Source organism: Molothrus ater, chromosome 8 (assembly GCF_012460135.2).
Source record: "Molothrus ater isolate BHLD 08-10-18 breed brown headed cowbird chromosome 8, BPBGC_Mater_1.1, whole genome shotgun sequence".
Taxonomy (NCBI): domain Eukaryota; kingdom Metazoa; phylum Chordata; class Aves; order Passeriformes; family Icteridae; genus Molothrus; species Molothrus ater.
In genome coordinates, this window is record NC_050485.2 from 8,816,595 (window position 1) to 8,833,317 (window position 16,723).

General features: G+C 41.4%; 2 protein-coding genes across 3 annotated transcripts in view; one reads left to right on the top strand and one right to left on the bottom strand.

Moving 5' to 3' along the window:
• Window positions 1-2,160: 2,160 nt before the first annotated feature.
• On the top strand, window positions 2,161-15,539 carry ANXA7 (annexin A7). The gene is given in 14 exon segments (XM_036385601.2): window positions 2,161-2,267; window positions 3,741-3,798; window positions 6,573-6,732; window positions 6,735-6,788; window positions 7,108-7,209; window positions 8,395-8,435; window positions 8,700-8,802; window positions 9,089-9,183; window positions 9,940-10,053; window positions 11,317-11,487; window positions 12,966-13,136; window positions 13,244-13,319; window positions 14,554-14,666; window positions 15,190-15,539. Coding segments are annotated over 13 exon segments (1,380 nt in total). The 5' UTR covers window positions 2,161-2,267; window position 3,741; the 3' UTR covers window positions 15,313-15,539.
• PPP3CB (protein phosphatase 3 catalytic subunit beta) overlaps window positions 12,251-16,723 on the bottom strand; it is a 46,273-nt gene continuing 41,800 nt past the window's right edge. The window contains exon 15 of one of the 2 annotated variants that reach the window (XR_004980444.2): window positions 12,251-12,624. The gene's annotated coding sequence lies outside the window, so the exon portion shown is untranslated. Of the gene's footprint in view, window positions 14,279-16,723 lie in introns of both variants that reach the window. The other variant, XR_008508506.1, reaches the window with a different exon arrangement.

Genomic DNA, 16,723 nt, shown 5'->3' on the forward strand with positions numbered 1-16,723 from the left:
CCAGGGCTCCTCCTGCCTCCTGAAGGGGCTGAACTCGCTCTGCTCCCTGCACAGGGAAGGTTACCTCAACAGCTACTGGGACTGCAGTCACAAGGCAGTCTAACAGTAGAAGTGGTTTTAGTACATAATGTAGACTTGGGCCACTGCAGTATCCTGTGGGTTTATTACACTTTGACCTATGGTTCAAAGCTGACCAGTTCTTACAACAAACTTGGGGGAAGACTTTGTTTTTAATTTAATTATATTGGCCAGAGTAGAGCACCAAAAGTAACTTCCTATTACTTTAGTAGGAAACAATATTCCAACCAAGACACATAGAGAAGCAGCAATGCTTTAGCTGCCTACATCACCAACAATAAATTCTTCTGGAAAAAAAGTTTTGTTTCAGCTCTTTTGACAGCACTCAGCACAACTACGTAGTTGAGCCAAGTCACTCCAGACCAGAATTCTGTCCAGTACCATGTCCTAGGATCAGATGCAAGAATATTACAAAAGAGAAGAACAAAAGTTTGTCTCTCCATAAACTTGAATTTTCTAATAGTGAGAAGCTGCCTTGACTCTGCATGGGGTTTTAGAAGCTTTCCTAAATGTGTGGGCTGTAGGTATAATAACAAGCCAAGGGATTTCCCAAAATACAGAGTGAAATTAGATGACCACAATGGTTCCATTGCATGCTTTAAAAAAGTAATTCCAAACATTCTCCTTGATACATAAACATTCAATGCATTTAACAGATTCTTCAAACACATATAATTTTGATAAAAATATTTTCTTCCTTTTACACAAAAAGAAAGGAATTTATTTTAAAACAAATCTTTCTTTTCTTGAGTAGCTTAAGTCAAAACAGTCCAGTAAATGAAAAAGACAAAGAACTGTGTATTTTATGAATGTACTTGGTTCCCATGGAAACAAGGATTAAAATATATACCTGTCCTGAAAGAAATGTGCTTAACAGGTGAAATAAAGTAGACATGAACTTGGAGTGTCAGCTGAAGAATGCTGTGAGGATTAAATTCTTAAAGCCACTCACTCCTGATGTGTTCTGGGCAAACAAGAGAGAACAAGCCAAATTTTCCTGGATAGGTAATGTATTAGATTCATGTGGCTTTAGGTGCTCTTCATTTGAAGTGAGCAAGCATGGTAAATTATTACCCAGCTATTTTCTGCTGTCTGCACTTCACGCTGTTTTATGGACAAAGAGAACAGTGGTTGTTATTTCATCTAGAGCTGAAGTGCTGCACCAGGTTACAGGAAGGAACCAAAGCTGTTTACATTGGAATGGTCACTAAACTGCTAACATGTTTGTCATAAAGAAACAAAAAAAGGGCATATTTTGAATAACCTCAAGTAACTGGTGCATAATATTATAGGTGAATCCTTCATAAATTTTATATTGTTTGTCAGAATGTCTTATGAATAATTAACCATCAGATAAAGTACGTGTGTATAATTTCTATTCAAAGTATAATATTAATAAACATTACAACAGACAGAAACAAAACAGTAGGCGCACTCCCCATAATTACATTCAAATAACTATAATTAACATTTCTTTCTAGAAAAGTGTATGTAGTAGTCAGTCAATCTTACCTTTATGTCCTCTTGGGACTTAGGTCCTGGTCTTCAGTAACTACAGCAAAAGGAGCAGCTCCTCTAGCTCCATGCACTTAGGTCTTTTATATCCTTTGCCTGTTACATGCAGTTCTGGCGGCCTGGGTGACTTGATGGACTCCCTGCAGCTACTGAACAATGATCCTGATCTAAAGACGCATGTGTTATTGGATTACAGACTTGGCTTAAAACTACACGCATTAGGGCTGAACTCCATTGCAGTGGTGCTACAGGGAAACTGCAGTGTGGACTTTTCCCTCCCTTTCCTACCGGGTGGCAAAGGGCTGCCGTGGGACAGCATCTCCGGGCGCTTCCTGTGGGAACGCTTCCCTGTCACAGCTCCACTGGCGAGCGGCTCTGCGTTCGTGGCACTTGCGCCTGTGAGCTTACCTCTCGTCCGTCCCGAGAGACAGCCGGGCATCTCACAGCTCCCTTCAGCGAGACAGCCGAGCCTGCACGGACAGCAAAGGGTTCTGTGCTGGCAGGGCCGTCACTACCGGCACCGGGCGCGGTGCCCCTGCCCGCGGGGAGCGCGGCCCGTGGGCCGGGCGGGGCGGGCTCGGTGCCGGGGGCGGGGCGGGCATCGCCGGCCGCACGGGCTCCATTTTGCGGTGTGGCTGCGGAGAGAGGTTGGAGGCTCCGCAAGTTCCCCTCAGGTGAGGCGGCTGGGGGGGAGGGAGGAGCCCCTCGCCCCAGCCCCGCCGGCTCCGCTCGTACCGCCCGGGGCCTCGGCCGCAGCCCCGACTCTGCTCAGACATCGCTGGGGGGCTCGGCCGCAGCCCCGGGGTGTGCATGGAGCTCCGGGCAGCGCTCCCGGAGCCGCGGCCGCCCGCGGTTCGGGGCTCGGCAGGTGTCCGACCGAGGGAGGTGTCGCCTGCCCCCGGGAGCCGCACCCCCGGCGGGAGCTGCCCTGGCGCTGCGGAGCGGGGACGAGCTCAGGTGGCCTCGGGACAAGTGGGTACCGGGACACCGGGACACTTGCCTCCCCTCGCAGCTCCACCTCGCCGGAGGGTTCGCCGGGCCGGCCCGCGGCTGGCGGCTGTGGGAGCGGGAGGAGCCTGGGGCGATGCGTGACTGCCCTGAGCGGAGCGGGGCAGCGGCAGGCGGGGCCCTTAAAGGCCGCGGGGGCGGGCGCGGTGCCGGCGGGGGTGCGGGGCCGCGGGGCCGGGCGGTCCCGGCGGTCCCGGCGGAGCAGCCGCCACGGGGAGACTTCTCGGTGTTTACCGGCCGAGCTCCCGCCCAACGCACGGAGCGCGGCGCGCCCGCTGATGCTTCACCGCGGGCCAGTGCCGCAGCTGACTCACACCCGGCCCCCGGCTCAACCCGCCCCGTGCCCATCCGCGGACAGCGGGGGGAAACGACAGTCTGACGGAAAAAAATCTGTTGTTGTTTTGGTTATAAAAGTAGTTATGACAGAGCCACTGTTCAACTTGAGGATGCTTGTGCCAAATTTAAAGTCCATTTTTTCCCCCCATCATTAAAAGTTTCATAACCTGGCTAATGGTCTTGGATCTCCCTGCCCAGCTGGTTGGCAACATGCAGGATGGGATGATCTCTACCCCTACTCCCCAAGTCCCTCTGTTAAAAATGTGACTAAAAAAAAAACCAGTTACTGTTAGGAAATAGAAATTGGCTCCACAAATGAAGTAATGCTAAATACCTGTTCTTATCAAATTACCATTTTACATGGCATAGCTAGGGTACTGCTCTTCTCCTGGGAACTACCCCTGTGAGCGGAGCAGTGCAGGATGATGGATACAGGTGCTTGGTGCAGTCCAGAAACCTGCATAGTTTCTGTCCTGGCAAAGGGTTCAAGCTCCCTCCTGCTGGCACCTCAAAGTGTATCCTGTATTTTAGAGCTTTCTGGAAGTTTGAGCCTCTTACCATGCTTAAATGTTTGTCTGACCCCTAAATAAGACTGATAGTTAATTACTATAATTAGTATGAGTTGAAGATGCTTTCCTTCTGAATTCTGATGGTTATGGTCAGATGTAGGAGAGAAAAAAAGGAAAGTTCTGTGGGTTAATAGCAGATTATTCAAGTGATTTAAGAGATAATTAGCAAGCTAATACCTACTACAAAGATAGTGCCTCACAATGAAAATACCTTTTTTATTTTTTCTTCCCCAGAATGTCATACCCAGGTTATCCCCCTTCTGATGGCTACCCTGCTTTCCCAGGTTACCCTGTAAGTATGGCTCTTGAATGTGTTGCATTCCTAATGCACTTGTGTTCTGTGAATAACCCTTCTGACTGTGCTCCATGTGTCTGTAAATAGTAGCTAGTAGTAAATAGTCGTAGTCAGTTCATGTACCCTGTTCTCTAGTCTATGGTCTTTGTTTTCCTCTGTGTATCTCTGGGAATGAGTTTACAGCTGTCACACAAGAATTCCAAGAGGAAGCTTAATTTTTTTAGTGACACCCATTGTTCCAGAAAAGTCTTTGGTCTTGTTTTATTTTATCTTGTGAGCTTGGTGTTTTAAATATAGCTGTCTCATCTCAACAATTCTTTTTCTTTTCTAAAGTTTCTTCTGTAAATAGGAGGCCCTTCATATGTAGGGTTAGAAGTAATCTCTGAACCAATCTGTACAAAATACTCACATAGCCATATCCCAGGATTTTCAGAGATGTTCAACAAGCTTCACTGGTCACAGCCATCAGGAAGAGCTTGGAACACTTCACTCAAGTAGCCCAGCTTTCATATAACACCAAGTAAATATTTTTCTGAGGATAGAGGACACTCTATGTTGACTACCTTATCCACAGGACTGTTCCACCTTCATCTCACAACTGAATGGACTAAAAATTTGAAGGAAACTTAATGGAAGGCTGAATTGTATCAGGTATGGCTGATACTGCAGTCTTTTTGATATGCCTGCAATATTTTTCAAAGCTAGATTAATCTCTGTGCTTTTATGGCACTGATGGTGGCACTTGTCATGCTGTAATTATGGGAATTTTACCTGTGTTCTGTGTAGTACAGAACTAGACTTAAGCACGGATCAGGCTGAATGCCTTTAAGATACTGAAAAGCTATAAATACATGTAAAATATAAACATATACATATAAATACGTGCAATAAATTCTCTGATGATTTTGTTTTACAATCTATCCTTACTTCTTCTGAAACACTAAAGTCAGTCAAATGAAAAACATGATAACTCCAGGATTTCTTTTCTTCCCTTAAGGTTCTGCTGAACCCTCATGATTTTAGCTGTAGTTTATTTTTAACTACATCTGAAAATATCTTTTTTTCTTAGCTAACATCTAAAAAAATAGCCAGCTTCAATGAATTAATTTATAAGACCTTTTAGACTTGTTATCAATGATTTCCTAGTCTCATTGATGATGCCCAATATGATAACCGATTTAAAAAGCATATGTGAAATTGTTTTTTTCTGCAGCACCAGTAGTGATCTGAGCAGGGCTTTTGAGGATCCTAATTTTGGATTTATGAATCTAAATTCTAATAAAATCTTTTTGTTGAGTCAGGCAGAGAAATGTTAGAATGTACCTCTAGGGAAAAGAATATTATATAGCCTGGGCACAGGAATTTGGGGGTAGAAATCTTGGGGCAGCCAAACCCAAGAACATTTGATTTAGGCTTTTCTGCTCTGCACTTTATTTGTTTTCTGCGGTCAAGAATGAATGTGTACTATATGTAATGTGTGACTCGTATTTCTAAAGCAGTAAAGATGATTCCCAGCAAGTGAGTAATGGGTCCCATCCATTATGCTTCATTATGAAGCTGATTTTGAATGCCTGATTTCTAAGATCATGTATAATGACTTTTACCTTACAGGGCTTTCCCGTAGAGATCTAGATTAACCAAGTAAGTATTTCTAATATATCTTAATGCTAGTAGCAGCCTTTGTGGTATGGCTGGTGAATCATACATGTAGCAAAACAAATATATATCTGTTAGACTTGTTCTTTTTATTTAAAACCTGTAATAGGTGTTCAGTCTGACTCAGTGATCCAGATTTAATCATTGAATGTCCATGCTTTATAACCTGGATTCCAAAGGAAATGGGGAAAAAAACCCCAAAAAAGTTCTTACCCTGTAACATTTGAGAATACTGTTTGTGCAAGAGAGGCAGAAGTTTCAAAGCTACTAAGCTCTTAAAAGTCTTTTAACAGGGGGTGAGCTCCTAATGCTTCAAAGAGAGCAAGCTGAGCTGAGCTCACCTCCTCCTTGTGTGGGATAGAAAGAGCAGCTTTCCAATAAAGGACCAGGAGTCACAGTGGCTGACAAGACGAGTGTGGCTCAGCACTGAGTCCTCAGGGAGGAAGGCTAATGGCACAGCAGGCTTCAGCAAGAGCATCTCTGCAATGCTGTGTCTGCTTGTGGCCTCCCAGTACAACAAAGGCATGGACAAAGAGGAGCATGTGCAGGGAAGGCTGCTTACCTGGAGCAGAGCAGGCTAAGCATAGATCTGTTCAGTTTTCTGCTGGCTGAGGAGGAGCAATAGGGACATTGGAGCCAACTCTTGTCAGACGTACGCAGTGAAAGGGCAGCTAGAAAATACAGCTTGCAATTGCAATTTGGTTTGAGGAAAACATTTTTCTCTAGGAGAGTGGTCAAAAACTGGAACAGGGGCCCAGAGAGGCTGTGAATTTGTCATTCCTTGTATATACTGAAAACTTGACTATCAGGCCTTGCATGAGCTCACCCCAACTCCAAAGCTGGCCGTGCTTTGAGGGTGGATGGGATCACAGGTCCTCCAGAGGTGACTTCCACCCTGCAGCAGTCTCTGATTCCATGTCAACATAGGAGATGCATCAGAACACCCAACCAGGAGGACCCCACCCAGGCTTCAGGAATTCTGCTGCTGCTGTGAGCCCTACAACTAATTGTATAATTCACGTTGTTATTATACACGTGGACATTTTGGCAGCTTGGGAGTTTTTACTCTAATGTGCTGTTAACAGGCATACAGACATCCCATTTTTGTGTTTCAGCCAACAGGACAGGAGTCTGTCTATCCACCAGCTGGTCAGTATGCCTATCCTGCTGTTCCTGGAGGATTCCCTCCATCAGGAGGAGGGACCTATCCTGCAGCACCACCAAATGCTGGGTTTCCAGGGGCAGCAGGGTATCCTGCCCCAGGGGGCTACCCCGCTTCGGGGGCTTCCCTGGAGCTCCCCAGGCTGGAGGAATGCCGCCTTACCCTGGAGGTAAGATCCTTTGTTAGAGTACCAGTCAGGAGTGATCTCCAGTGTAACCATTCCCTGTGCTTGTCAGAAACAGCAAAGAAAAGCAGTTTTGTTCAGTGATGGGTGCAGGCAGCAGCACGCAGGCAGCCAGGTTGCCATCCAGCAGTAAATACCTGAGTGCTGCTGGCAGAGCCTTGCTGGTTCTGGGTCACTGCACAGACACGGAGAAACCCGTCTCTTACATAGTTTTGCTTAATAAGCTGGCTCCTGTTGTGTCAAGAAGTCAAGTACAAAATACTACGTGTGCTAAAGTCTTCTTTTTTTCCCCTGGCTCCTCCAGGCCCTGGCTTTGCTGTGCCTCCCACTGGGCCTGGCTTTGGTGGCTATCCACAGCAGCCTCCTGCCCAAAGCTATGCTGGAGGTGGACCAGCACAAATTCCAGGTATGTCATATATAAGAAACTCCAAGCATCCATGGTTAAACCAAGAGACTCCAGGATAGGTAGTAACAAATTAAGCCCTTACCTTTGTTACTTGTAGCTGTTGAGGTTTGTATGCTGTGCACCTCCTGCCACCTTTCCTGACCAGGCCACTGAAGGGCTGATAAGAACCATGTCTGTAGGTGCTACATCCAAAGGGGATGGCTGTCCCTGAATAATGGTCATGATGCAGTGGTTTAGGTCCTTTTTCAAACTGCAAGTATCTGATGAGAATTGTGAAACCCAGAGTCCACATTCAGTGAGTATCTAGCAGTTCTGTTAATCTCAATTGCATTTTTCAGATCTGTGTGTTCACAGTGATTCCTGACACACTGGAGAAAGAGGAAAGGAGAATGCACACATTTGCTTAAAATCAGTGCAGTGTTTGTAATGCTTTGAGTGGTCAGTTGCTATAGAGACGATTTTCTTTCAGAAAATCATATATACAGAGATATATAGAGACTATAGAGATGATTTTTTTTACCTTAGAGAGGATTTTCAGTTACTCTAGAGATGATGTCCTGGAATGTATCAGTTGTGTTTTAAAGAAGTTCTAAGCAGCAAAACCTTTTTGTTTTATGGTTGCTGTAGTTAACTAGTTAACTCTAGTACTAAGTTGCTATTAAACTGATAAGGAATGTGCATACATATTATGAATAAAAATAAAATTCCAGTACAAAATACTAGTTTTAGCTTTTGTATTACTAGTGCTTTTGATCACAAAATGAGATTACTTCAATCCTTTTTGCAGCAGTGAGTTCTAAATATTTATTGTTTACATGCTAGGCATTTTAAAATGTACATAACATCTTTTAAAGAGAGCATGGAACACACATTCTTTGTTTCGGCTATCTTGGCTTCTGTCAAAAATAGCAGAATTTCATAAGGAGAGATCCTGCCAGTTCCCACAGCACCAGTAAGTTTAGTATTTTTAGAATTGCCTTGCTAGTGTATGTACCAAAATGCATCTGTGATTGCTTCTTCCCATTATCCCCAAGGGAAGAAATTCAATTACAGATTGTGGTAGGTACCATTAGGAAAGAGGTTGTGTGCAGTGGTAGGTTTGACTTTATATTCAGATTAGATGGCATTTCCATAATAAGAGGAGACCTAATTAATTTCTCCTTCCTTGTTCTTTATTTTCTCTAGGATTTCCTGGTGGACAAGTACCATCCCCAATGCCTGGTCTGGTATGTGCTGTTTTCTTTTCTATAATTAATCTTATGTGGCTTCTGTAGTTTTAATGTTTTTACAGCTGATTTCCAAAGGTTTTGGTTTTGTTCTGCATCAGGAGTTTCCATCTACCCTCAGAATAATGTTGCCCTGATTCTGTGTTAGAGGAAAAAACAGAGAACTAATGGAGAACTCCTTCTCAAGTACTGATTGCAGAGTTGTGATTTTAATTTGAATTTTTATTGTGTAGATATCTAGTTACATGTGACTCTTATTTTCAGCCTGCTGCAGTGGTTCAGTGTACCCAGGGTACAATTCAAGCTGCTCCAAACTTCGATGCTGGAAGGGATGCAGAAATCCTACGCAAAGCTATGAAGGGTTTTGGTAAGTAAGAAATAGAAGCTTTAGTTCTTATTGATCTAACTTCTTAATCCCATTATTTTATTTTCTTCAGTGCTTATTTAACTATACTTCCCTCCCAGAAGCTTTTCAAAAATTACCTTTTCAAAATGGCTGGGGTTATTTAGTAGATGAAGTTACGCAGAAAATTTGGTGGACTTAAATAGCAGCCTCTTATTATGTAATTATGCCCAAATGCAACAGTATAAAATGCACAGTTTTGGAGGGACTATACTGCATTCTTACATGACATTGCCCTTCTGTTTCCAAGGAACTGATGAGCAGGCCATCATAAATGTTGTTGCTAACCGCTCCAATGATCAAAGGCAAAAAATCAAGGCAGCTTTCAAGACTATGTATGGCAAGGTATGTTCACTAGTTCTTTGAATTGGGAAATAAACCCAAACTTTCAGCTGCTGCTTTAACTGCCTGGTTGCATTTTAGTCCTGGGGAATGATTTGAACATTTTTAAAATGCACTTCTTTTGGTTATATTCCTTATGTATTGGGAGACATCTGGTATTTGATATAGGCTGGTCCTGATACCTGGCAGAAGGAGGGGTGGGGGAAGGCTGGAGGCTGTCTCTGTCCCTGACCACACAAGCTTCTCATGCTTGACAAAAATAATCAAGCTTAAACTGCCCTTATTATTAGTATTAGTAATACTCAGTATTATTAATACTAATAGTATTAGTATTAGCAAAAAAACTCTGTAGTGTCAGACACTCAGTATTAGTGTCTGACACTACTGAGTTTTTTTGCAGACAAACCAGCACTGAAATTTTCTTTTTCCCAAGAAACAAACTGAGAAATGATTGAGGATTGGATAGTAAATAAAATTCCAGGTTAATTTAATTTCTTCCCTGTCATTCTTGCAACCTAAAGTGAAATTTTGTAGTTGTGGCATTAATGAGGAGATAATGGAGAAGAGCTGAGCTGTCAGAGACTTGGACAGAGGGAAGTTCTAATAAGAAATAAAACAAAGCTTTACAGGAAAAACAGCACAAAGGTACAAAGGTAGAAATAAATCATAGAAGTAAGTTCTAGTTTGATCTTTCTTCAGTATATAATCTATATAATCCTAACACTCTGCAAAGCCCTTTCTATGTTTATAATTGAACAGGATTTAATTAAAGATCTGAAGTCTGAGTTAAGTGGTAATGTGGAAGAATTGATTCTAGCCCTCTTCATGCCTAGTACCTACTATGATGCCTGGAGTTTACGCCATGCAATGAAGGTATGGTATTCTTGCAAAGGAAACAGTTTTAAACTATCTTAAAATGTTCATCTAAGAATACTGAGTCCCAGCATTGTTGAAAAATCCACTAGTGTCAAACAAATCCCGGGATTGCAGGGCTTAAAATTCTTTTCTGCTGCATCCCCAGTTCCAGACAATTTCTGCAGGATTAGCCAATTGGCCAGGGCAAATGTCCATTCAGTAGAGGAGGAGATGCTGCAGGACAGAACCTTGTTCTCTACTACCTGGGCATAATTTTTGCTAGAACCTAGAAAGGGCCAGGGTTAAAACCATAACCCCTGTTTAAACCAAAGGTATATGCATTTCCTTACTAGAAATAAACCTTTGTTACTGAAAGATATTTTTGGATTTTCCCTTTTTTACCCAAAAAACATAATGAAAAAGTAATTTCTTAAAGCCCGATGATGGATGTATCTGTTGAAATATAAAGACACCATTTAGAGATTAGGTGAACTATTGGTTTAAACTTTTAACTCAGGTAAACTGGTACATCCAGTTTACTGGAATGTCTTGCTTGAGCTGCAGCAACTAGCAAGTGGAAATGAGTAACTCAACCCATGTATGAATGCACACCTTCTAGAGAACATGGAGCTTAAATGAAGATCTGCCTTTAATGGGGAATAGCCACTTAACCATTTTCAAAAATTCATAATATAAGATTACCTGGAAGTCTCACATACATCTCCTATAAAATCCTTCCCTGAATTGAGATGCTCATGCCAGTAAGATCCCCCAGTATACAGAAATCACAATTAACTTTTATTCTGGAGAGAGGGAAGCATCTATAAAAAGTTCCACATTGTGGAAGCAGCCACATTTGGATTGAGAATACACTTGTGTACTGACCAAAACAGAATTTACATGTGTACATTTGACTTTAATGATTATTATAAGGCTTTACGTTCCTTTGGTAAATTTCCAGATTAAGGTTGCCAAAGAATTTCCTTTCCTTTTGACTTTAACTTGCCATTTTGCCTTTAACTTTGGCCAGTGTCACTGATGTGGATGTATGGGGATGTTTTGGGGTGTTTGTCTGAACTGGTGCAGAATGGCATGTTTGAGGAATCTTTATTCCATTTTAAGTACACAGGAGACTCGGTGCTTTCGCACTGCAGGCAATACTGCTCTTACAAGCTAGATTGTATTAAATTTTGAAATACCAGATGACTGCCCTATTTCACAGTTGAAGGAAACTGCATAGATAGTGCTCTGTATTTATGCCTTTGTTTTCTCTGCGCACAGGGAGCAGGCACTCAGGAGAGTGTGCTGATTGAGATCCTTTGCACAAGGACAAACCAGGAGATTCGCGAAATAGTCAACTGCTATAAATCAGAATTTGGAAGGGACATTGAACAAGACATCAGATCAGACACTTCAGGACACTTTGAACGACTACTTATATCTATGTGCCAAGTGAGCTTTTAATTTTTTTTTAATATAAGATAACAGTGTACAGTCTGATATGTTTAGTCATAATGGCTCCACAAATAGCCTGTGCATGCTTAGCATGAGGCAGGTTTTTAAGAAATTAGCCCGTGGTCATTAATTTATTCCCTAAGATATGACCCTTCAGTCCCTCCTCAAGAGATACTTTTATCTACAAATCCATTATGAATTCTGTGACCTAATTTAGCACCCTTAATTAATATCAGAACTTATGTGGGAATATTGTGCAGATGCAACCAAGTGGATCCCTAAACCAGTGCTCTACACTGCTGTTAGAGCAAGATGCTTTTTATTTTTTGCATATGTCAACAAAGCAATCTGGGTGAAACTGATTGGATAATCTCTGTGGTATGCAGAATGCCTGTGAGAATCCCTACAAACAAGATAAGAGCAAAACCTCCCTGTCAAGTTACTCCAGTGCCTGCCTTCCCTTTATGTCACCAGATGTAGGGAGGTGCGGCTGTTGAACTCAGATAATCACTGGAGCTCTTTTATCCCATATCATTTACTAGGGCTTATTTTGTGTTGAAGAATAGTAACGTGCAATTACTCATATTTAGGAAGAAATATGTAACTAATGCAAGTTCCCACATTTCTCTGATCAATTTGCCTATTACTGTTAGAATTTCTATGGCACTTCTCTATCTTACTGGCTTCTTCCTTTGTGAGAGTTCAGCTATGATCTAGATATTTGGTTAAAAGTCAAAATCCACAAGAAAGCAAACCTGGAGAAGCTCATGCTGCTAATTTTTATTTTGATAAATCCAGTAGTTTACAATAACTGACAACCACATCATTTAAATAGTATATTAACCTCTATAGATACAACAGTATTGGAGAGAATGTATTCAGCCTACTCAGCCAGTATGTTTAGCAGTGTCCATCCATGCACTGGGCAGCAAAATGCCAAAACAACCAACAAAGCACATAAAATGTCATATAAGCCCTACTGACACAAGTGTAGTAAGTGGTTTCTAAAGACATTCTTACTTGAAATAAGCAACTTATAAATAAAATAGGAAGGAAACCTGAGATATTTCAGGTGTGCATATTCAGTAAGATAATTCATTAGTTCGTTTGGGAAGAGTCTTTGCAACTTGAAGCCTAGAAACAAACAAATCAAGAGAAAGCTTACATTATTAAGTAAAATAGAGAATTAAGTACAGTATTTAATTCGAACTATGAGATGGTTTGTAGGGGTGAAGTTATCTGAGTCAGTGTATCTGCAGTTTAAAGCATGTCCTACAGATAGTGTTCTGAGCCACTTTTGTATTTACTTCCTATAAAGAATATTAAACCAAAGAGAAGTTTTAGTATTTCAAATGACCTCTCTTTCTGCTTCGAGCTTTGAAGATATATGCTTGGGGTCTCTGTACAATGCAAGTAGTTAAAGCATAGCTTTCTCTCTGAAATTTCATTTTCAAATCTGCTGTCTTTGCATTAAGGGTAATCGTGATGAGAATCAAACTGTGGATTATCAAAAAGCTCAAGAAGATGCTCAGCGTCTGTACCAAGCTGGTGAAGGAAAACTTGGGACTGATGAATCTTGCTTTAATATGGTTCTGGCAAGCAGAAGTTTTCCCCAGCTGAAAGCAACAGTTGAGGCATACTCCAGGGTAGGAGGTGTTCACTGATTTCAAATAAGCTTGGTCAATGTATTTTAAATTAAGTTCCAGTTGCTACTGCATTTCATCATTCACATATTAATCTCATTTATTTGTAGATTGCTAATCGTGATTTATTAAGCAGCATTGATCGAGAATTTTCTGGAAATGTGGAACATGGTTTGAAGACTATTGGTAAGTTATATGTTCTTCCCTCCCCTCTTATCCTTTAGGAATTAAACCTAAATGTAACCAAAGAAAAATCCAATGCAGCACTGGCCATATGGCAACTGATCACATAATCAGAGACTCTGCTAGAACAGAAGTAGCTTCAGTTATTCAAATGATTCATCTTGTACTTCAGTGAAGAAAATACGCAACCATCAAGAAGAAGTCCGTTTCAAATAAGAAAAGGCCACATAGAAACTACTTGTCACTTCTCTGGGAAGGCAGGCAAGTGCTCAGAACCAAGGGTCACTGGTTAGTGCTTGTAGCTGTGTAATTCAGAGTTCTGCAAAAGGGGGTACCAGTGTCACAGAGCCGTGACTGGGTGTGCAGCTCCTCAGCAGAGACAGCTGAGCCACCCACACAGATAACCTCAGAGCCAACATGAACCCACTGAAGGCACAGTTCCTTTTCCATCCCCCTCCTTGCTACCATCTACCCCAAAAAGCTCAGCTGTGGCTAAGGACAAGCTTAGCAAAACAGAAGATGTTGTTTTGACTTAACTTTTTCCTACTGACTTGCTATAATAAAGCAGTTCAACACAATTCAGCACAATTAACTGATGATGAAATGAAAATCAGTAATATTTAGTAGTAAATCTGGAGACACCAGTCATATCAGTGCTTACCCAAATGACAGCAATTCTGTAGCCATAATGGATAAGCAAAAACTTACCAGAGTATATTCTACTCAAAAGTTTAATGGGAAAAATTCAGGTCTGAGAATCAGGTAGAAGAATAGTGGCTTGTCTCTAAGCATGAACAATCTACCTGAAACAAGATCTATTCTGTAAGTACAAGAGTTGCAGAACTACTACAGCACCTTCTACATTTGTACTTTTCCTAGTGAGATTCTAGCAATGGAACATGAGTAAAATACCTTGTGTCCCAATACCAGCTATCCAAGGAGAAGAACTGTTTTAGAATTACCTGTTGAGAATTAAGATTTCAGAGAGTTTTGAAAAACACTTCCAGAGGAGTTAACTGCTACTAACTGTAAGTTTTTGTGTGAAGGAATAACTCACTTGATCAACTTGAAAATAAGTTTAGCTCTATAAGCAAGTCCTGTTATTTACAGTAACTGGATCTTCACTAAGACCAACCTCTACCTGTCTACACCAAAAATCCTGCCAAGTTGATCCTGCCAAGTATCACTATTTAGGATACATTACTGGAACTAATCCTAACAATATGCTTTATTGCAGTGCAATGTGCTTTAAATCGCCCAGCCTTTTTTGCAGAAAGACTTTATTATTCTATGAAAGGAGCTGGCACAGATGATTCTACCCTCATCAGGATTGTAGTCACTCGCAGTGAGGTAAGAAATTCCCTCCTGTGTCCCAGTCATATGCAGCAGAAAACCATCTACCTAAACCAGCTTGTCACTCAGTCCTCCTTTCACAGGTGTAAAATCATGTACTGCATGAAACTTTTATGGGGCTCACATTTAGATGCATGTGTTAATTAGCTTTAAAGCCTGCTTTCACATAATAATTTAATTAACTATGCCTTGATTGCAGTAACTGCTTGTTTTCCTTTTTAACTGTTGTTGCCCGTCTAGGTAGCAAGTGAGCACCTCCAGGTGAGAAGTTCACCTGTTCACAGTTAGGACAGCACAATCTTAACAAAGCATGGAACAACTGCTGCACTCTGCTTTGGGAGCTGCTCTTCTAGCCTTGGAGGGACCAGCTGGCTTGTCCACTGCACAGGCTTAATCACTGCACATCTCACCCTTGGCATGTGTTCTCTAGTTCACAAGGGAGGAGATGTGGGGTGACTGTCTAGGATTTAAATCATACACTGTGGTTGAGTTTTCTGCTTTTTTTTTTGTCTTTGCATAGATTGACCTTGTGCAAATTAAACAGATGTTCACACAGATGTATCAGAAGACACTGGCTACAATGATAGCAAGTGATACGAGCGGTGATTACCGGAAGTTGCTGCTGGCAATTGTTGGGCAATAGAAGAGGATTATCTGGTTTTTTGGTTTGTTTTTTTTTGAAACAAACTGAAGGACATGAAACATGCTTTAAGTAGATACTAACTATCCCTGTAAAAGAATAATTTTAAAGGTTGCCTAATCAAATACGCCTTCTTGATGATTCAGTAAGCTTTTTGCACTTACAATGCCTTAATTTACAGCACATAATATTCTTTATTGTATAATAAAAGATATATCTTATCTATTAGACCCTAAGCCTTAGTCTTTTTGACCCAGACAAAACCACTTCCCCTCTACTGGATTCCTGCATGCATCTCTGTGGGAGTCAACTGTTTCAGCCAAATGAATCTGCAGCACTCAACAAGTTTCTGAAATACCTAAACTGCTGAACTTACTGTAGAAGACAAAGCCCAAGGCTGTGATGTCAAGCATTTTACACCCTGTCCCCTTTTAATATGTTTCCATCATAATGTTGAAAAACATGTGGGTGCACAGTTTAAGTCACAATACACTGACAGTTTAGGGGCCTTGGCAGAATCTGACTGCACTCACCTATTAAAGTCCTTAAATTAGTGGTTAGGTGTAATGGTAACTAAGGCAACAATGGAAAGGAGAAATCATATTGGATCTGATTCTCAAGTCTCTCTTGTAAAGGAGTGGGTTATACAGTAGCTGACCAAGCAGTGAAAAAGCATTTATTTAATGCTAACCTGTAAATGCAACCCAAAGCAGTTGTGATCTACACAATATAAATGGCTATGTGGGTGTTTTCAAAGGATTTAAAGAGAACATCTTTGAACAGCACATAGGGTTTTTTAGAAAGATGCAATGAATCTGTCCCCAACCATAAATTTAAGAGAAGCTTCAAATCCAGCAGTAATAAGCAGTGTGTTCTTTCTTCAAGTCCAGCAGTAATAAGCAGTGTGTAAAGCAATGCTTTAACAAGTAACAACTGCATTATAGGACACCCTCACACAAACAGCACAAACCTATTTCTTATATTATCAGACAAAAGTCGCTAGGGCTGGTAGAGCTGGTTCCAAGATGACAAATCTTTCACTCTGCTCAGCATGAACATAGAGGTTTTTACACAGCAACTACAGATTATCAAGTGTATCATACAAAAAAGCTTATGTGTTTTACTTATATCAGTAGTCTGCAACCTAAATCTGGTTTTAGACTATAAACTTTTTCTGTTACTAACTGAGAAATACAGTTCAGCTGGGTCAGATTAATTATTTCAAATACAAATTAGATGGAAGATGATTTGGAGAGACTAGAAGACATTCTACTCTGCAGTGCTTTGGTCATCCTTAGTGCAAGCATCCACTGAGATAGATAGATATACATGTGTGTGTATAGATAGCTATCCGGCAATAGCTTTCCAAGCTTGACCAAGATTCTTAAAAGCTTTGGTTCTCATTTGTTCCTGA